This window comes from Aphelocoma coerulescens, chromosome 5 (genome assembly GCF_041296385.1).
Source record: "Aphelocoma coerulescens isolate FSJ_1873_10779 chromosome 5, UR_Acoe_1.0, whole genome shotgun sequence".
NCBI classification, from domain to species: domain Eukaryota; kingdom Metazoa; phylum Chordata; class Aves; order Passeriformes; family Corvidae; genus Aphelocoma; species Aphelocoma coerulescens.
Genome location: NC_091019.1, coordinates 14581524 through 14604557, shown reverse-complemented (window position 1 = coordinate 14604557; position 23034 = coordinate 14581524). Strand labels below are relative to the sequence as shown.

Here is a 23034-nt window from a genome sequence, read left to right as displayed (position 1 = left end):
GTGTGACTATGGAGAGCCACTATATTCATATGATAATTAACACTTTGGGTTTTTAAAGTAATTTTTATTACATGTTTTGACAAATCATTTTTCTTCCACGATGTATGCAAATTGTCTTGGCTGGAGTAAAGCTCAGTTCATAAACACAGGGGAACAAGGATTCGGAGAGCACTGTTTGGAAAAAGAAGACTCAATTCTTAGGATGAACAAGTCAAACAACAACATAACAGCTTGTACTTCCAAACTCCATTCTCCAAGAGTCCTAAGAACCCACACAACGAAAGGCTTGAGACGACTGAGGACAGAAGGCTTTGTTACAAGGCTGAGTGAATTATTGTCGCAAATGTTTGCTATTATTTTCAGTGGCATAGTTAATATTGTGCTAGTAGAAAACAAGCTGCTTGGTAATACACATGGTAAAGATGATGATAAAAAGGCCAATTTGTTTCCTCATGTGAATGAAATAGCACCCAGCAGTGAATGGTTAGAAGGGAACTGGAAATAGTGTCCTTTCTTGTGTGCATGCACAAGGGGTATGTACTTATTTGAACACACGGTTAGAAAGTGCTGTCTGCTTGAAAAAAACCTCAGTAAGAATTTAAAACCTCAAACTGACCCTTTTATGCAAAACTGCCCTTGTTCCTTTCCCAGAAAATTTTAAAGAATATTTTGCAGCATACTTTTTGTTTTAAACTAAGTTTTTGTTTTCATGACAACTGGGCTTCTCACACTTTCACTCCACGCCAAATGTCTTAAGACATTTAGGAATACATATTTTTTAAACATCTGACAATTTTTTCTTACAATCAGGTACAAAGGTTCTCGAACAGTCCCCTAAAAACCTATAATGTTTTGGCAGGTATTACCAAGGAAAACAATACCAAAAAACTCCACAAATATTCAAACCATTCGGTACAATGAAATGCTCTAAAAAAGCCCTTCCTGTCATCAAAATACCTATAATTGAAAATTCTTGAAAGAGATGGTTTTCCATTCTGCACATCTTAAAACCCAAACCTGAGTTCTGAAAGGTAAGAGTTCTAAAATATTTTCTGGATTTACTGACTTTAAACTTTGTCTTGCAAAGAATTAGAACATTCATCTACTGAGAAGATTCAATTGAAACCAAGCAGTGTAAAACAACCCAGCCTTTTTAGCCATATGATATCATTTTGCTGTGAATGATGATGATTCAAGAATATTTTAATTCTAACACCTTTAGAAGGCATAAAACTTACCCAGTATCAGCATTTTTAATTTCAAATCTCTTCTGAATACAGGCTTCCTCATCAGATACCAAAACAACACACAATTTTCCAGAGCACATAATAATTGAACACTTTTGCAAAAAATGAAGGGGAAATCAGAATTTTGCTTATGTAGAAAGAGGACACCTGCAAGTACTTCATAGTATTTGAACACACTGGACATAGATCACACTGTCTCTTAAGGACTACTAAAATGACACACTTTTGTATAAATAATAAAGGAAATCTTCATGTGTAGTGTTAAACTGTATCTCTGATTATTATCTATTTTTACCACTGTAAGAAATGGATTTTGTCAGCATCTTCAGTTTACATGAAGTTCTGGATGTCCAGTCAGTGGAACACAAAGTTTAAATTACTAAGCAGTGATGGTACATTTTGTGAGGCTTTTGTAGTTTCACTAGGGAAATTAAGTCTGGTTTTGCTGCATAGTAGTGGTCACAGATAAAGCTTCAGCTTGTACTCCACAGAGGCATTTCTCAGTGCATCTTAATTAGCATGGATATAATTAAAGATGACTACTTTCAGCAACTATTTCCCACAGAAGAGCTTGATGTCCCACAGCAGAATACATACTTCAAACATTACATCTGGGAGTTGGTCTCCCAGAAGTTCACTACACTTTAACTGGTCATGGAAGGTGAATTTGAAATGTTTACTGTGATATGAATGCACCTGATTCAGCCTCAGCTTTGCTGAGCTAGAGAAAAACGTTGCTTTATTTGCAGAACTTATGGAAGAGATGAAATCTGAGAGAATCTAACACACTTGGACAATAAAACCCAGGCTAACCACTTCCACTGGCTGAAATCTTATAGAGCCCACACAGCTTATTTGTACCAGTGTTTTCCTTCTCTCTCCCTCTTTCTTTCCTTCTTTCTTTCTCTCTTCCTAAATGCTCTGTATGCAATACAGAAAAATATAAAAGACATAATATAAAAAAAATTAAGTGTACAAGACAGACACCTAATCTGGAATTGTCTTATTTTCAAGATGATGGCCACTAACTCAATACAAAATTATTGCTCCACACATACTTCGAAATAAATCTTTTCAGGAATATCAGCAGCATAACGACTGTGAGGGAAACCTTTGTCTGATAGAATCAAATAAATTATAAATAGTACGACTTTTGATCACTTTCCTTTTCTAAACCATTTAAGCCATTGATTAAATTATTTGAGGAAGCCACCAAGGTGTTGTTTCAAGCCTTACAAGTTGTTTACTGAAAACAAACCATTCCAAGTAACAGCCTGAGACCTGTTTCCTCGTGCTACAAGACACAATCGTGTCTGTCTGTAACCTTGAACCCTCTGCTGGTCTGCAGACTCCACACTACATCCGATGCTCATTTGTCAGGGCATAAATAGACAACATGAAAAACAACAAACAAGTTGATTTTTACAGATTACTCTTTTGCAGTCTACAGACAGACATCCTGTAAAATATTATACATACGCTGGAAAATTTTGAATGGAGGCTTCCTGACCTTCACTGTTTTCAAGTATTTAAAGAATCTGTAATTTGTACTAAATTATCTGACATCCTACATCAACAAATGTATCATTCTGCCTGCTTCCTGTTGTTCTAGAATTTAAGTACTTATTTAAGCATGATTAAAAAAAACCACCAAACACAAAGTGTACTTGACAAGTTACTGTCCTCTATATTGCATGAAATCAAAATATTACCACTTGCTTCTTCAGACTTTTGTAAAGAGTTATAAACATGGATTCAGAAACTCAACTAGTTGAATACATTATTATGCCAATACGCCATTCTTGAATTACTGGACACAAGAAAAAGCTTAATAGACAAAATAATCCATAACTTAGCCAGACTAATCCAGGAAATGGGTCAACAAAGCCTGAAAAGCCTTTCTGAAAGGCCACTGGAGACTGCATAGTACAAGTTCTGTGCCAGGCAGTGTCAAGCTCTAAAGATAACTAGGAAAAGAGTAGAGAAAAAAAACCCTCTTTTTATATTTATTTTTAGATGTGGCTGCATAGCTCTGCTAATGACCAAAATACAAGCTTAACTAGTAAATAAGGGGCAACAACTGTACTCAATACTCACATAGGTAATCCTTGCCAAATTGCATTCATTTGTCCACCCAAAAATCTCAAATCAATTACACAGAGTGATACCCAAAAGATTGCTATGTCACTCAGCTCAGGATCAATTTGCATTTAAGAAAGTATGCAGGTCTGTTTTTAGGACTGCACACTACATGATTAAACTATGGCCAAGCTTGCTCACAAATGGGGAGCAATGTGGCTGTGCCAGCAGAGAGCTTTGGGAGGGTTAATTTACCCTGCTTTTTGGCTGGGCACCAGAGGACATGAGTCAGATGAGTACCCCAAGAGATTAACTTATTTGGGCTTTGTCAGACTCAAGAGGAGGAGAAGCAATCCCTACAGCATGAAGCCTTCAGCTGAGACGCCCTCAAAGAATCCAGCATTTCACAAATTCATCCCCATTTCTGAGCCCACAGAAGGAAACACGGGTGTGACATGCAGTAATGAAGCCAACCTCCATTTTCAGAGATGCATTTTTGATTTGGGAACTGAACTGAAGGCAATTCAGAATCTGACCCATGAATTCTGCAGGCTCTTTGTTGAGAAGGTGGAATGAAGACTGCCCTGCAAACCAGCGTCTGGGGAGGGTGGGAAGAGGAAACACATAGAAAGATTCTGGTATGAACACCATGAAAGACAACTGATCATTAAAAGCATATCAAAGAGACCGTGACAATGAGGAGATATTTATAAAAAAGATGTCTTCAGCTGATGGATAAATATTCCTACAGCTATCAGTCCCCCAAAGTTCAACAGTATCCACTCTGTTCTGTCTACACTGAGTCAAGCAGATGGCTGTGCTCCAAACCATAAATTACACAGGCACAAAGAAACAGGGATTAAGCACAGCAAACAATCTATTTAGGAAAACAGTCAGTCTGTCTGTCATTTGCATGTTGATATCACTCCATTATTGCCAATTTCATTAAATCCCTCAGCAGACCTACTTAAAGAAGCACCAAAAGCCATTTGGCTTTCTTGAGCCTCCAAATACAACCCTGCCAGTACACTGAGAGAACATGATCAGTAATTTTTTTTTCAGAGACAATGATAAAGCTAAAGACAATTATTAATAAAAGATTTAGATAATAAGGTTTTCACCCCTGAAAAAGAGAAGTGCAATACCATTTCTTATGCATATTTTAGGCTTTATATATCCAAAGGCAGACTGATACGCTCAAGATTAATATGACTGTGTTATGTGAATTTTCTTGACAAAGCAGAAAAGACAAAAAAAGGTAAACCAGACAAATAACCCTTTCATATACAGAAAGTATTCATGTGGCAGGGAGGTAAATGCCAGTTTTACATAAAGGCAGCAAGTTGAATTACACAAACATACAAACATAACCTGCATTACCAGCTAAAGGTTTGCTACTGATTGTATGTCTGGGCCATATAAACAGGTTATGTTTGACAGATGCTAGAAAAAGTCAGTTTAGTTAAGGGGAAGAATCTTCACGGAAATCAGATATGAGACTAACATCTTTTCCTACAGGGAGGGTGGCAAGCACTATTTCTAAATATTGAACTGTTAACTACCAGATTACACCAGAAGGTTTTGTTCTCTTACTGTGTGTTCTTTATATCCATGCAGGTGTTATCATTTGAGTAATAGTCTATTCTGCTGAAATATGATTTAATTTCATGTCTGATTTCACATCTCATCTTCTGCTTACTTGTTATCTAGAAAGGTAATTAAAACAGGAAACTATTTGGTTTTGGATATTTATCCCATAAATACCTACTATTCCAACCCTGAAAAAAATAATAAATAAAGGCAAACAGTAATCCTTCATAATTACAAGTAATCTGAGCACTAATTGCTAATTACCTGTATAATTATTAATATCAGGATACAGAATTTCTGTGACACCCTCACAGGTCCACACTAACAGAAACTCAATGAAATTCTGTAAAATAATTTTGAGTGGACTGGGATAATGGATACACACTAATGAATTGAAATGCTGCCCAGTTTCCATGAGTAGAGGTGGGGGAGAGTGCTACTGAAATATTCCCATGTTTCTAGTTTTTTATAGGTGACTTTCTTTCATTCATTCTTTAGAATTGCCCTTTCAAGAATGATGATTTTATTGTTTGAACCAAATATTTTGTGAAACCTTTTTCCCCACATACATCAAAAGATATGTTGAAAAAATAAGCACACGTTATAAAAATTATTTATAGCAGTTTGATTAGCCAGAATTATCTCTCTGTACTCTAATAGCAAAACTAAAATTGAGATTTGAGAAATTATTTGCAACTGCTGAGGTATTTAAGTAATCAAAACTAGAGAAGTTTACCATCTCTGCAAATTGATTCACAGATGGTAGGAAGTAAAGGAGGACTCTGTTCAGTCACCAACAAACATTTTACAATTCAGAAGGAGCATTAAATATTTCTGAACCACCTGATTTGTTTTTAAGATTTCATAATTTGTCTGGATTCGCTTAAAGCAGAAGAAAATGTTTTTTATCAAAACAATTCAGAGTGAGGGTAATACCATTAGGATCCTTAGAAAGTAAATAGCTAAGAATGAGAAAAGTACTGTCATTCTTGAACTGTACACAGGAAAAATGGTCAAGGATACACAAGAAACTGCAAACATACCTGTTTCCTGTCTAAGGACTACAAAGTCTTTCTCAAGGAATGTAACTACAGAAACATTATTTTAACATAACCAAATAAATGCAAAGACAACAAGAACAGATGTGGCTGATCAGGATATTTTCTGTTAGAGCAATCTTCAGCCACCATTGGCTGATATTCATGGAGCATAAAAGGACAAATACTCAACTGAAGAATTGAGTGAATGCGGTGAAACACCGTAACCATGAAAAATATAAAAAATCACTTTATTTTCTTTAAAGATCATGCCTGGATTCTCTTCAAAACATTTACCAAACTTTAAAAATTCTTTGTCAAATTCTCTGAGATTTTCCTGACTTCCTAATATAGAGATACTTCAGCCCAAACTGCAATTAGAGAGCAAAACTTTATATATTAATTTACAAAAACAAGTATATGGAAGCAAATGTCTATAGAACCATTTTTCTTTTCCTCTCACCACAAGTATTAACACTAAAGTTCAGAAATTATAATTTTGCAAGCTCTTATGATTTAATAGCTACCAAGCCTCCTTTGGAATAGCGAGAAAAGTTCTGCCTGCACTCATACCAGCAAAAATTGAAAGAAAAGCAACCTGTTCCCCGTAGGCTCCATTTCAGTATTTTCTATAAGCAGAAATAAACTTCTTTTGCCTTTCTGAAATCTGTTTGCCCATTACTAGACATTTGCTTTTTGGAATTTACATTTTTCTCATCTCTGGAAAACAATAATTTGTTTACACTCTTCTGAGAGGTGTTTTCTGAAGCCCTGCTGTAAATAGGAAATTACTCTCTTCTCAAATATCCCAAAAGAAATTTTCACCCAATAGTCTAAATAAATTTCATTGAATCGTTATAGAGCAAACCGTAATTTTATTTTTTCTCTTATTTGAAATGTTTCCTTTTAAAAAAACAGCTCATTAACTACAGCACTTTATCATATACACAGCTTCAAGTTTATTTACTTATGTCAGATAACTCTTCTTTCTCAGATTTATAATTTGCTTAAAATAAACTACTGCACAGCTTGCCTCATTAAAAGAGAATTACAAGTTCACGGTGGATATAAAGTAAATGAGCATCTTATGTCATGTGCTTTGCTGTGCTGAAAAACAGTGAACGCTGCAAGAAATATTGGATATAAGAAATACAGTGCCTTCAAGTCATTCCAGACTCCTGCCTTCTGCCAGCTGTCACCACAGCAGCAGCATCTCAGAGGATGCTGACCAAGCTCCCAGTGTATCCCACGTGTCAAGCAAACAGAAACACTGAGCAGCATGTATTGAAGGAATAGTTTGGCATTACCTGACTGTAATCTGCCCTAATGGCTCTCTCTGACAGGGATGCTGCTGCTGCTGTCCCTACACCTGCAGCAAAGCTCACAAGAGTGAGCAAGTTCAAGCTGGCAGAGGGGTTGGTCTGTTCTCACTGCAGCACTTGGCCATTGGTCTGATTTAACCACAGCATCAAACCACCTGAGACTGCTGACAGAAGACAGATGGGACTCTCCCTCCTTCCACCCTCCAAATATTTTCTGTTAATGTGGTGAGATAAAACTGTTCAGCACAGCTGAGTCAAGCAAAGGAGATGTGGCAGCACTGTGCAACTGGAAGTGGACATTCCAGACAGGACCATCTGCCTGGCAGTGTATGCTGCTGGGGAAATGAAGCCTCAGTGACTGTCCACAAAATGCCTTTACTTGGAAGTGCAGAAGAGCCCCTGTATAAAATTCACTATGACAATGTCCCTTTATTTCCAACAGCATCTAAAAGAACACTTTCCTTTTGTTCTGCTGTTGCAGCAGTAAGGGCCCATCAGCAGTAAATGCCACATCAAATCCCTTCATAATCTATTTGTTCTTTGATGAACTACACAAATCTACTTGGAAAGCTTGAACGGTAAATTCTCTTTGGCTGAGTTATGGAGCTAATTGCAGCTCACTGGCCAGTGGGATTTAACCTAAAACTAGAACATAAGCCAACAGCATACACTCATGTGATGCCAGGTCCCATAGGCTGGAGAGTATACCATTTATTAAGATCAAAGACTGATTAGAAGTGTATATACCTCAATAAAACAGTCTTAATTTAATCACACATGCTGCTAAAAACCGACAAAGGTTATATATGTTCCCACCACATGATACATGATGTTTCATGGAAAGGAACAAAACTGAGTGAGTTGGGTAAGAGTTTGTATAAACAACCTGACAGAGGTAAAAAAAGTTCTGGTTCATATCAATGAAATCTCATAACACAGGTAAGATGTGGAAAGGACACCACATCAACCCTTAGTGCAACTCCCTGTTACAGGTATTACTGTACTGAAAATGCCTGCATTTGGACTCTTCAAATGCTCTGCAAATTAAATCTCTCATTCCTTTGCTGCCCTACATAATGAAATATTAAAATATTCTTGCTCTATGTCAAAGACACTAGGATTTTCTTAGTCAACAAGTATAAGCCAGCTCACGTGCTGACTGTGCAGTGACCCTTTCATAATGTCTCCCAGCCATACAAATACACATATATATTCATCAGGAATGTCTTTTCCCATTTATACAGTAATTTGGTATTGTCATCTCTTGGCACAAAATACATTACATGAGAGGCTGAACATTCTATCTCCCCAAAACCAGAATTAAAATAATGAGAAGATATTTTATTACAGAAAACATTACTCAAAGTGTCAACAAACGAAGTCAAAAGCAAAAATTCTGCGTATTTTAATATATCCTGGATTTAGAAATACGGGACCGAAGGGTCTATAAACAGTGAAAGAGTCCAGCCTTTTTCCATCATGGCTTTATGAGACAACCCCAAACTGATGAAGCTTCATCTTAAATGTACTGATAATGCTTTGCATTACTATTACCAACAGAAGGTGTTTCAGGACGTTTCTCGTCCTACGGTTAGAAATCATCTTTTAACTTCCAGCCTTAAATAACTCATGATCTTTTTATACGAGCCTGTTCTTGGTACTCACCTGTTTCTGTAACTTGTGACTTCTCCCTGAACAATACTCATGTAAAAAGCAGCAAATGGTAAATACATATGGTCTATGACATGGAGTAAACTAAAAAGATAGAGTACAGCAGAAAACTCCAACACTGTTCAAAAAGCAGCCTCTAGAAGCCAGTATGAGCTGTAATATGGCCAGCAATTTAAATAGTCCTTTCAGACCCTACCTTATTTTGGGATTTATGTCTTCTAAAGACGGCTACACTTTTTAAGCAGTAAGGTGACTGTTACTTTTTTTTTAAATTCAGAATAAAAATGTAAAGCATAGCATGTCCTACAATTATTGTGAGTTTAAAAATTAGCTACCACAAAAATAAACTAATTTGAGGCACACCATAATTCAGTTTTTCTCCTTTTGATTTGATAGGTATTTTCTAATTATCACAGTAAGGTTATGTTTTATGTTGTTATATAGGCTGGGCACTTTGACTCTTTATAGCCCCAGTAGCTCACATCATAATTTCTGAGGCAGGGTGTTGGGAAGTGGTAAAACATTGGAAAGATTGTTAACAGATGAAGCCAGCTTTAGTGCAGAATGCAGAAACTGATCAGTGTTCATGTCTTAAGATCAAGAAAATCTTAAAACTTTAAAATCTTGTTCTCTTCCCAAGAATCAAATTATACCAGGAAGTCATGGTGCATTGATTTCATCTCCTGTAGGACTTGTAAAGCTTGATTTTTAGCAACTTACTGTGAAGAACTAATCGAAGTACCAGCTCAAGACTTTTAGAAGGTAAGCAGTGAAAACTGAAGAACCACCAGCTGCCAGGGATCAACAGCTCCATAACAGAAGGCAAAATATGGAGCAAGGCAGGAAGGGGCAGTGCCCTCACCAACAAGCGGTGCAGTACCCAGAGAAGATGAGTTTGGTAGGTCTGGTTCAGTCAGCCAGACAAGGCCACAGAGATGAGGAGGGTCTGAGGTCAAGTCAGGGAGCCAGGTCAGCATGGCCAGGTCAGGATGAGGGCCAGAGACGGCAGCCAGGTCAGTCACAGTGACCACAAGGCAAGCCCAGGTCATGAGGATGACCTGAGACCAAGCCAGCATGTGCAGTCCACGGGTGAGGATCCCGGTCAGACAGGTCATTGCCCAGCATAACAACTGTGGCTTGGGCAGGCCATGGGGGCATGGGCTGAGCTTAAGGACAGCACCCAAGACAAGGCCAACAGGCCCCTCCTTTTCTCATGTTTCACACAGCTCTGCCCTCGACACCCTGAGCCAAAGTTGTGCAGCTGTGCCCAGCAGTGCTGGCCTTGAGCACAGCCCAGCCCTGCCAGGAGGGCCTTGGGGGCTGCCCAGGGCCCTGACATCAGCTTCCAAAGGAAATAAAACTTGTAAGAACCAAGGACAGAGCCTGCTCAACTCTCAGCCTATGCACAGATTTCTTCTGAGAGCAGAACATCTGCTGAATGACATTGGCACAACTACAGAACCATCCTAAAAACGTGGTTTTCGTGAGTTAACCAAAGCTGTAAAGTGCAAGTCTGTCAGTTTAAAATCCCTCTGCATGTACAAATATCTACTTCCAAACAGAGTTGGAGAAGCATACCGTAATTTAAAAAAAAAAAAATAATTCTTAACTGCCACAGTTAAGATCTTCCCTCCAAACAAATTACAGCATTTTCATTATATTAAGAAAAAATAAAACTCCATCATTCTTCATTAGTTTCTAACAAATCTGGAAAATTAGTAAATACAGCATTTCTTTTATGTCTGCACTCTTTAATACAGAACTCAAAAAAAATTCTAAACAGGTATGACAATTAATATATGATCCCATCATGTTTTGACTGGATTTATCACCATATAACAGTAAGAGGGTTTGACTCCATGACTGTTTAAACCAACAAAAATCATCTCTGTCAGTGTCACTCCATGGAAAATAATTCACTTCTCTTTGCTTGCTTGTTGTTGATTAATTATTTAATTTTAAGTAGCTCTCTGTGGTATCATAGAAGTATCTGCTCTGATGCAAAAGAAAGGCAAGCAGGGCAAAAGGACAGAGAACACTCCGAACTTCTCAGTCTCAAGTCACAATGTTGAAATCTGGAATTCAATAGTCACATTAAGAAAATACATCAATACTGGAGTGGAGCATTTTAAAGTGCTTGTACTCAAGTACTTCCCTGCTTAGCAACTCTGCCATCATCACAAACATCTGCCCTAGTATTTATATTTTGTGCAATTGTAATAATCTCTAGAAGTTTAATCAATCAATCACTTTTGATATCTGGAATTACAGATATTTAATGACACTGCAGTCTTCGACTACATTGTATTACTTTTAAGTACTTGTTTTACAGGCTTCATATACTGCCTAATGGTACATACACAATTTCTAGTTAAAAATATTTTAAAATACATGAAAAGGCTGAAGGATAATGATGTTTAGCACTTTCAGTTACAGCACAGTTTGGACAAATCAAAGACAAGCTTGCCGAGCAACCTGGCTCCACCTACCATTACCATTCATCTTCATGCTATTCTACCTATTTAATCTCTATTTTACACAGCCCTGGATTCCAAAGCACCCTTACCTTGTGTCTTCATCCAGAAGTATCATTACTTTAAAGTATCATTTTTGCCACTTTAAAAATTATTTCTTTTTAACACAAAGTCAGTATGAGTTTTACTGAAAATACTTGAGTGGTGAATTCAAGACATGAGGAGGAAAACAAGTACAGGCAAACAAAACAGAACAGGGGAAATAAGGACATAGGAAAACAGACCGGATATGAGACTAAACAAGAAGGAAAGGAAGGAAAACTCTTTTGTCTTTGATTAAGTATTTGGAAAGGAGAGAGAAATTCTTCAGAAAAATTCATTTTCAAAATTGTTCTACTCAGCTTAGCAGTGTGATTCATGCTACCAGCCCTTGACACATGCAAAAATCAAAAGTGCTGGTTAAACCTTAGCTTCTTGGTTTGCTCCTTAGGTCCCTAATTTTTCGTCCTGGCTTCTTTTGAGAAAAACCTGCCTCTTGGGGAAATGGAAATGTATGTCTCAGATCCAAATGACTGAATATATCTCTGCTGAATGCCCGTATGGAGAAGCCAAGTAGGGTTGGAGTCTGGAGAAAAGAGCTTAAGGCAGAAACTTTGGAATGTACAGTTAATGCAGTGAGACAGGAGAGAAATATAACCTAAATATAACCTAAATCTCCTTTGAGCCTGAAGAAAGCTACTGCATTTTGAAGCTTCTATAGATATCTACCATCTTACTACAAGACAAGAAGAAATAGAAGACTACTGAAATCTTCTTTCTACCATGGTCAATTTTTTAAAGTAACTTTATGATTCCTATTTTTCCACCTAATCCTTTGTTGATTAAATAATTTCTAGTGATCCAGCTACAGGCCTGGTTTTTGTCACATTATTCCTATATATTAGGCTTCTTTTAATAAAAAAAAAAAAAAGAAGGTATGATTTAAAATGTCAAACACTGCTGTTCCTTATTACTAAGCTTAAAACCTTTGGGGATATTTTTCCCAACTGTAGTTTAACGCCTAAGCAAAAATAAGGTCTGTTTCCAGATATGCTGTGGACTTGGTAATACAGGGAGGGTCATCTGCTGACACAGTATTATCCTGCCAAGCAGAAAAAGTGTGATGAGGCTACTATTGCACAATATTTCTCAAAATAAACATTGCAATTACTTTTGTGTCTATTCATAGTGATAAATTTTGTCTTGCTGCCCACCTTCCTCCAAGAAAGAGCTATTTTTAAAAAGGTGATTTATCTACTTGACAAATATTTTTCTAGCTACTCTTCAATTTTCTATTAATAATTGAGATAGGATGAAGTGACTTGTACCAGCAGAGAAGTAACTGAACGTGTTGTTATTTGACAAATGGTCTGGTCAATATTTGTGTCCAGAACACGAGACTGGATGGGATAACAGCTGTCACTGAAGTACTGAACAGCAGTAGAAAGCTTTTGCCCAGGTTGTAGAGACAAACACATGTTAATCTCCTGTTCCAACCAGGCGAAAGAAACAGAGCAAGTGTGAATATTGTTCCAAGAAGCACAAAAAAAACTTCTGACAAGTTCAGCTGTGATCTCCAGTGGAAAGGATTAGGCCTTATCTTGGGAAAATAAACTTTCTCAAAGGGATGAGCCAGTAGGTTCTACCACACTCTTTTGGACTCGCTGCCTTTAACTCTTTGTAAGACTACATGAAAGGTGAGAATAAATGAGAATTTATTGAAAACAGTCTGTTCATATTTCCTGGTCCTCTTTTTCCAGGTAAGAACCATTGCAAACAGGCACGTGTAGCTGTCTTAACAACTTTTTTAGTAAATCCAAACAGAAACTTGGAATTAACAAGTCTTGGCACTAAGAACATGATGACAGCGCACCACCTACATGGGAATGGAACTTCGTGCTGTTCTGAAAAGTGAGGTACACTATGAAAACACAAACATTTTCTAATTTGGGTCCTTTGAGACACAAGACAATTCTACCACTGTGCTGTATCCCCAGATACTTAGATACATCAGCTGGCAACTGAGGCATATATGGGAAAAAGCTCCAAACAACATCCCCAAAACACAAAGAAATGAAAAAAAAACAGTGGTCAAAAATAAGAGGTGGGAAAAGCAGCCTTCTACAAAGTGTTCAAGTACTTGCTTTACAAAAAATCTACCTGCCCACTTAGTTGCCTATTCCTTAACTACTACCAGGCCCATTCCCAGGCAACTACACCACCCTTGTCACACCCAAGAATAGGGAAACACAAAAAGAGGACCTACACAAGACCACTAGACAAGCACTTCCTGGTAGTTCTTACAGCCTCGTAAAAGAGAAAATCCTACTACAATAGAAAAGTAGGGAGACAACTCTTTCTTTTGTCCATGAACCTGCATGATCCCCTTCAGGGAAGCAGGATGTATGCCTGTAAGCTTCTCGTGACCAGATTTGCCAAGTTTTACAACCATGCATTTTCTTCAGTCTCTCTCTTCTTCAGGCCAGTTGAAGCATCACTAACTAGGAAACTGAGCAATGAGTTTTCATTCCTTATCTCCCTTTCTCTCCCCCTCCTTCTGCTGATCTTCATATCCTTGTGTGCACTATGACTAGAAAGGGCATCTGGTAAGCACAAGCTTACTGACTCATACTTCTTACAGGCCACCAAAAAGCAAGAAAGACAGAACCTCCAAATTCACAGGAAGTTGGGAGGAGAAAGTAAGACAGAAGAGCAGCAAAACCATAGAAATCAGACAGCAAAAAGGCTAATGGAGTACAGGAAACAAAAGATGAAATGGTAGACAAAGAGTAAATTGAGGTTATAGATACTGGAAAGTGTGCAGGAGCTAATAAGGAATGATACAAATTCAAAATATAAAGGTAGAGGATTTTTGACTGCGAGCACAACAATCTAGGAGTCCTGGTTAAATTCTAAACTCTTCAGTTCTCTGCTACAGTAGATTTAGGAATTTACATTACATCCATCTGTATATATTAACCCTCTAATAACATGTGGTTAACGATATTAAATTAAACCCTATGTGTGTGACAGGAATTTTAAAGTTGAAAAGTTTTGTAATTCCTTTCTGTACATGAGAGGAATTTAAAAAACTTGCCCTGCAAAATATGCTCTCAGTAAGACAAGAGAAGAAGATGGTCCTAAAGTTTTCTCTTCCATATATTTGCATTCCCATTCCACCTTCATGGCTTCCCTCTATAAATCTGATGCACACAATGACTTTTCAGAATTGTCTTCATTGTTTTCCTCAGCCTGATCCTGTGACAAAACACTCCAATCCCAATTTGCCATACAAAAGCCAGGTGCCAGAAGACAGGGTAATAACCTAAGAACTAACTGAAAGCCTCACTTTCTTTGACATTTTCTGAACTGTGAATTTATAGCAACCTTCACTTTAACAACCTAAATAACTGCCTCAAGTGTCACACACACCATACTTACAGAACAACATACCAGACCATATGGTGTAACCTGCTGTACTTATGGTACCTCACACCACATTTTATGTCTTCAGAAAAGGGGAAAAACTGTTGGGCCCGTCCATGTTCAAAACATTGCCAGCAATCTGATCAGAGCAGTCATAATGAATCTTGACATAAAAAGCCAAGTAAAACCTCGGGGTGAAGTTAAGTAGCACCTATACACAATGTTAGCCACAATTTCTTAAAACTTTAAATTACCATAAACAAAACTATAATATTCTTTTTGGAATAATATTCTTTTTGGAAGACTACAATTAAATCATCTTAGTAGGAGATGGCACTGAGCTCATCAGATCTGATACTGTCTGTGACCTAAGCTCTTACTGTTCTTCACTATCGTTTTTCTGATCTCCATTCATTCTTACTCTGTATGTGAGAGAAGAATGGATGACAACCTATACCCTGAGGCTATTTGGTTGCTTAGGAGTAAATATGAGGTTCACAGGCTCAGAAAAGACTATTAATTGTGCTTTTAGCCATGGCTGCTACAAGTTTATGATTCAAAGTCACTCCACAAACCAACGGAATGAAGACTAAGAGCGTTAGAATTTAATGGCAGACACGAGATCCGTACTGAGGTACCCAGGGAACAGTGATGCAACGTTGTAATTGTAATGAACATGTAAACATTTGATGAGGATTGTGTTAGAGCCTCTTCTTGGAAGACTGGGAGTAACAGATAACAACAGAATTATACAAACTTTTTGGTCACACGAGCTTCATTAAAAACCTCCTTGGTTTTCTTTGGAGTTTGTGCAGTATCCAAGGCGAGTGGAGCAGGGAATCTTTTTACATGAAAGTTTTCGTGATTAAATAGGGGCTACACCCACTTCTGCCCCTAGTAACTTATAGATACTACATGCTGGGATTGGACTAGATGACCTTTAAAGGTCCCTTCCAACCCAAACTATTCCATGACTCTCTAATACTGGAGATAACTTACCACAGGCAGGATGTACAAAAGGGTTCTCTGAATGTCTGATTAGGGGATGAAAGCACAATTTGTCATTCTTTCATTTGAAAGAAATTAATATTTACCATGCAGCTGTCTTAGCACATGATTAGAATTGAATTAGAACAGAAAATACCTCATTTTATAATTTAGAAAAATAATTTTGTTTTCAAAGCAGACCTAGACATACCCAGTTGCTGAAAGAGAAGAGCCACACTGGTGCCTGTAACAGGAAGGCTATCATGTAGAGGAGTCTGTATCAGCTGTCGGTCTCCAGCTCCCAAAGAAAACAATTTCTGTAGAAAGAATTTTTTAAATTTAATTTATATAGAATAAACAAGCTGTCGCCATGCAGATAAGTGATTCATACTGCAAAAATTATTCATTTTGTATACATAAATTTAAAATCAAATAGAGGTCTGAAATATAATTTGAGGACAGTGATATGTCTCCCTGAATGTATAGCATGACAGTGTCTCCCTTGCATTTACACTGACTTAGTTAAATAGTTATGGTTTGAAGACAGTTAAAAGTACATTTCTATTAATACAATAAAAAACCTCCTGGGGAAAAAAAAAAGGTTTAAAATCCATTTAAATCAGAAAATCCATTTCAATCAGAAAAATGTACAGTATTGCTAACTGGCTTTCTTTGCTATCTACTGTCTGCATGCACGTATTAAGTATGAACACACTTGTGACATGTGGGTATCGAAGAGGACACTTCTGCTATTCCTGTGTTCCTGCTCTGCACATTAAAGTAGAGTTACAACTTCAGCTACCTTTCCAGCACAAGAAAATACCTCCCTTGAGGGAGGCAGGAAATGGGAGTGAAAGGAGTGCATTTGAGTATCACATCCCAAACAACATTGCAATTGCAAAATACCCTTGCTTTCCTCTGAGTAAATCCACATGGCATTCAAGCAGTGAGTGATTTCAAGCAGTTAGTTACCTCTAACCACTAACTCCCATGGGCTGGGGGGCATTTCTGTGTGGTAAATCTTCACTCTGTATGACAGCAAAGGCAGGAAATGTATGAAGGCAGTAAGCTTTAGCTGCTGCACAGCAGGTATTTGAAACAAAAAATCTCCCCAGTAAACCCAAACAAGTCCCTGAGCTGTAGCAGAGATGCTCTGCCCCAGCACTTCAGCAGCAGACCTGGATGGAGGTCAGTAACCCATTACACAGCTGACGATTTCCATGGTGGGAACATGAATAACCTGGGAGGCTCCTGAAGGACTTCTGGAAATAAATGTCACAAGAATGCTCCCACTCTAAGTTATGTAATTCAGATTCAGCCCTGGAAGCACGAGGCTTCATAAAGAAAAGAGAAACACTTAATTTCTGATTTAAATGACAGTTTGACATTAGCAAATTTAAGTTGGAAATGAGTGAGCATTTCATTTGAAGAGAGAAAGCAGAAGGGAACAACCAAAGGAGCATGACTTTTCCTTCCTCTTCTAGCAGAAGAAACAGCCACTGAGAAAAGCTGCATTTATGGACAGGGAGAAAAAAGAGAGGACAGAAGCAGAGCCAGAAGTTCAAGTGGTTCACCAAAACCAAAAATACAAGGCTCAAATACCACTGGAAAAGAAGGTTTCTGATGAGGAGATAAAATCTAATTACTCCCCTTCAAAAACTAAAGCCTCAGATACAAAACCAGAGAAGTGGCTGTCTGGAGAGCAGTAAGGTAGATCTTGACTAAGCTGACAGGACATTCTGACACTTTGAGCACTAAGAGAACTTCCAAAGCATCCAGAGCTATGGAAAAGCCAGAATAGAATTAGGGAGTTGTAGGATTTCAAGAGGGTTGATAATCCATAGGTTGGGTGGGAAGCTGTGTATGTAATTGACTGTAAAATGTTGCCATTTGCACATGTAGTTTCCAAGTTTGTTTCATAGTAAGGACCATAACTTCCCATCACTGTCACAGCATAAAGCAAAAACCAAGCACAGAAGACCCAACTGGATTATCAAAAATCCACAAATGTACTGGAATAATTTATATAAAGTAAATCAACAAACAAACCTGACTTTCTGCTCACAGAAAGCACAGGTGAAAAGCTGAAAGAAGTCTATTCACTAGAAGATTTTTTTTTCTTTTTTTTTTTTTTAAGGCATGGGCTATTTGCAATATTTAATTCCTCTGAGGAAACCACACTGGAGTTACTTTTTAGCATTTAAAAAAAATTTGTGGAAATAGAAATTTAAACGAGTTACCAAAGAAGAGACCAGGGGAATCCTGAACTCCATCAAGGAAAAAACATGCATAAATGAACTGATATGAAGGTTATGTTAGAAAATGGCAAAGAAAGCAAGCCTGTAAAAAATTTCTGTAGCAAGCAGAAATATTCTTGAACACATTATTATTAAAAACTAAACTTATACAAACTGCTTAATTTGTTAATGTGCCCTGTAAAAGCCAACTCAGTGACAAAATTAACCCTTTGACCTTAACCTGGAATGGAATTTTTGCTGTCTTTAGAAGACAGGCTACAGGGAAAGCACTCACAGGCCACAGGGAAAGCACTCAGCTGAACTATGATCTTTTTTTCTTCAAAAATATCTCAAGAATTTATTTTTTGTTTTCTTCATAAATTGAATTAACTGGAAAAATACCCTTTCCCCCTCCCCATTTACCTGAGACCCTCCAGAAGCAGGGACAAGGCATGAACACAGATTTGCAATGAGAGTCTCCAGTGACACATTCAGGCTGTCCACATACACGGTGTAGATCAAGCCAAGGCAAGCCTAGAAAGGTTGACAAAAAAAATCAGACTGCTAGACAAGGAAGGCAGATGTCAAATTATTTAGAGATCTATGCATATAAATTTTTTTAAAATAAGTTCCTCTTAATAGTTATTAGTGTAGTGAAGTACTTTCCAACCAAAGATAAAGTAATTTGCACAGAGGCAATCATTCCTTTAAAAAAAAATTAGCTTGGCTACTTACAAGGGATAGATGTGCTTTTTGAAAGAAATTCTAGGCATAATATTTTTGCTTTGCTTGTTATACAAGAAGTGCTTTATTATAAGTTATTGTTAAAAATGATAAAAATTAACACAGCTTCATCTGTACTTTGGACTCTAATGGACCTAAACCTGACTGATTTCCAGGGCAGAACACTGATTAATCCACGAGCTTCTGAGGCTGATTTTAAGATTAGCATCGATGACCAGCAATTCCATATGTTATTTAACTTACATTCTTTATTTTATTATACTGATGTAAATATATTTTATATTAATAGTATACTAATATTTCAGCATCTTTTTTTAAAATGGATCCAATTTTAATTGAGACATCACAGATACAGCTTTAGCATTTTTACTAATAATTTAATGCAGATCAACATGCCATTTCTTAGAAGCCTTTGGACAAAAGGAAATAACTGCTCCACAGCATCTTTTGCCTGTTAACTGCTTTAACATTGATAAATCAGCAAATATTTCAGTAATTCTCTTCTTAGAAATAATTCCAACAGTAACTTTTCATATAACACATAGTTAAACGGTGAAACTCCATGCTGTGGGTTGTTGTAAAATATGAATGTTAAGAAAGTGAACTAAGTATAGAAAAACCCCATACAACCAACACCTCTGGTTCAGGATGTCATTTAACTATTATTCACATTGAATTAGGAAAGCATTTTGTAGAATTATTGCTACAGCCTGCCCTATTCTTACACATTTTGCTTTGCATTAGCTATGGGCCACTTTCAGAGACAGAATATTGGGCTACGTGGACTTTTAATCTCACTTGGTAGAGTCATCCTTAATCTCTAAAGACAACTGCTGAATGATTTCCTCCTTTGATCTGTAAACTGAACTTTATTTGTTTCTGTTAATATGTATTAGCTTAGGAGAAATTTAAGCTTTTCATTTATCTCAGATAAGTCATATTTCACCAACTGAAAGTAATCCAAAATCCTAAATCTCTGTCATGCATCTTAATTTGGTCTGGAAGAGGCTCGGAATTTTGCTTTATATACGGAGGAGAACTAGATTTTCACTATTAATTTACAACTATATCGTTAGTCAAATATTGTCTGGTTTTGTCCTAATAACTCCTTTCATTATAGAGTTCATGGAGCCCAGAAAAAAAGCTTTTCATGCCTTTTGTGTAGTTTTAAAACTGCTTTAACCTACGGGGGCTATTTACTGTCACAGATGTTGAATTTTATCTAGTTCTATCTAAAGCTACTTTTGCTTTGAAATTCCCAAATCAATCCTGAGTGAGGTATTTTGAATCAAAAGTACTGTCACTGTTACTCATTTAAAACCAGATTTTTCTGCTGATACATTGTAAATAGCAATTGCAAGTTCTTTACCCTGAAAATTTCTGGATAATCTAGTCTGGATACCAACACCAGACTTTTAGGAGCAAATACTTCTGCAGGCGGAATTAAACCAGACTCCTCTTCACCTTCAATTTCTTTTGTTCCCTTGAAAACAGAAACACTTCAATTAATAAGTAGGAAGAAACCTCAAAACAAAATGTTAGCATTTTTACCAAAAGTTCACATTTCTCATGAGCTTCAGAAAAGACTGCATTTTTTGAAACTAGTAACAAAACCAAGTAACAGGAGCACACTGCAATGGTTGCCTGAACTCCCTAGAGCTTCTAGATGCAACTCTGTTTATTAAAACTCACCTGGGAAGTCATGCACCATTGTACCTAAATGAGTACTCTGAGACAGCAGTTTAACAGGACACTGTTTCACATTAAACACTCCCTGTTGCACTTTTAGATAGTGAAGTGGATTATAGAACAGGATCCTTCCATATCAAAGTGTTAGCTGATTTACAGTCTCTCCAAATACAGAGATCATGCATTTCACAAAAGAATGTTTGGTTGTCCTCCTCATATGACTATGATTCAATTTCTTACAGAATTTCCACTAACATTACAGCTGAAATTATCTGTAATGTCATCTCCAGCCTGACCTAGTGAATTTGGAATCTGAAGAAATTTCTTCGCAAGAAAACTAATTCAGATTTCTCAAAAAAAATCCCTCACACTTAGGAACCACTAAGGTTAAAAGAAGAGAACAGCCCAGTGCAGATAAACCTGCAGTTGTTCATGATATTGCACAAGTGGCTATAACCTCCTTGCCAGAACTTACTCAGTCACAAATAGTTTATTATTATTCATAGCCAAAACCGAAGATGTCACTAAATATTTTCATTTCTAGAATTCCATAAATTCTTTGACAAATTAAGTTTTCAGATGACAGAATGTCCTTGCTTTCCAATTTCTGCATGTAATTCTCTCCATCCCCACACCACGCACCAAATTTCTTTTATTTGTTCCTCTGACCAAGCATTCTTCCAAGCAAAAATCACTATATTATCTTAATTAGGAACACGAGAAAAATTACTTCCATTTTCATATGACAACATGAAATAACTGCCTTCTATTTCTGTCATGTTGCTACTCATCATTTCAGTTTCTTAAAAAAAAAAAATCCAACATTTCTCCTAAATGGGCGAAACCTGATAAAAATGCTCTTAAATGCCAGGAATGCTGCAAGTTCATGAGCTTTATTTCACAACCTCAATTCAGAATGTACAGTTTCTTTAGGCAAATGCTAACCCACAATTCAGCATTCAAGTAAAAATTATGTAAAAAGAGAGTACTTCAGTTTTAATCAGAATAGCTCGGTTAATACAGTATAACACTTTCATACCAAAATAAAACCAGCTGGTACAACAACATATGTACACAAATATGGGCAAACACTTGGCTTTATACATTAAATCAACCAATTAATTTGCAATATATGTGCTTAGTTGAGTTTGCATCTCATTTCTAAGATAAAACTGTGGTCCACAAATTCATATGTTTTCACACAAGAACTCAATAATCACACATCCCACACAGGTTCATTAATTTTCATCCATTTTAATGCTGACAGGGAGAGCTTTTACAGGAATTACAGTTCCCTCCCCTGCCCCCCCAAAATCCCCAAATTTTTAAATTATCAGCAGATGTTTACGGTATCAACCATTCTAAAGAGAAACTATGAGTTCTAGGCATAAAGACAACAGTTTCTTGATATCTGATGAATTGTGGACTCTGAAGTTAGGAAAAATGAAATTAAAACACATTCCACATTCCTAAAGGCAAGGGAGCATGGAAGCTCTTCCATATTCACATGGTACTAAGATTATGAAACCTCAGGGTGCATAGGCAGGGAGGAGGCTTCCACACAAGACCATTTTAATAAAATCCACACAACTTCAGATCAAGTCCTTGATCTGAATTAATTCATAATTAGATTTAAAGCTTTCAGGGCACGATAGCAGCACAATACTGATTGATAAAGCATTTACACTCTCAAACCACTCTCTCCTACTTCATAGAAGATTTACAGAAAAATGCAATGTGACTGCTGTGTTACTTCCCCAGCTCAACATTCTGACAGGCACATAGGCACATTATTAGGAGTCAGTAGACTAAGTAGATAATCATTTCAAACACATGACTTTTAACCTACTTTCCAAGCAAAGTATTAACAGCATAAGCATTCTGTACCAATACTAATTACAAAGCAGTAAAGCCACAAATGTGATTCTATTGACACTTTTGGTTGGACACATGCACATTTCATCTTTCTTTATCCCTTTTCTCATCTAAGGAAAAAGTATTCTCTAATAAAAAAGAACAAAATAGAGGAGTTTGTTACGTTGGGGGCTTTTTACAATAACTCTTTATTTTATATATGCAGCATTCAGTTTACAATTTAACTGAGAACAAATGGATGGTATGGAAAGCCTTGCTAAGGATATACAGACTGAATGACGAATTTAAATTACAGAACCACAGAGCCAAAGAATCATTTAAGTTGGAAAAGACCTCTGAGATCACCGAGTCCAACCTATGACCAAACACCGCTGTGTCAACTAGACCATGGCACAGAGTGCCACATCCAGTTTCTTCCTGAGCACCTCCAGGGATGGTGACTCCATCACCTCCCTGGGCAGTCTGCCCCAGTGTCTAATCACCTTTTCTTCGGAGAAATTCCTCCTGATGTCCAACCTCAACTTCCCCTGGCAGAACTTGAGGCTGTCTCCTCTTGTCCTGTCACTTGTTGCCTGGGAGAAGAGTCCAACCTCAGCTACACCCTCCTTCTGGGGAGC

The 23034-nt window shown here is 37.2% G+C and overlaps 1 protein-coding gene across 8 annotated transcripts in view; it reads right to left on the bottom strand.

The window, feature by feature from the left end:
* Positions 1-23034, bottom strand: part of SBF2 (SET binding factor 2) — a 234386-nt gene that overhangs the window by 100252 nt on the left and 111100 nt on the right. For all 8 annotated transcript variants that reach the window (XM_069016753.1, XM_069016756.1, XM_069016760.1 and 5 more), the window contains 3 exons: positions 20223-20336; positions 18533-18643; positions 16084-16189 (listed from right to left, as the gene is read on the bottom strand). In XM_069016753.1, coding sequence (XP_068872854.1) covers positions 16084-16189; positions 18533-18643; positions 20223-20336 — 331 coding nt within the window. The remainder of the gene's footprint in view (positions 1-16083; positions 16190-18532; positions 18644-20222; positions 20337-23034) is intronic.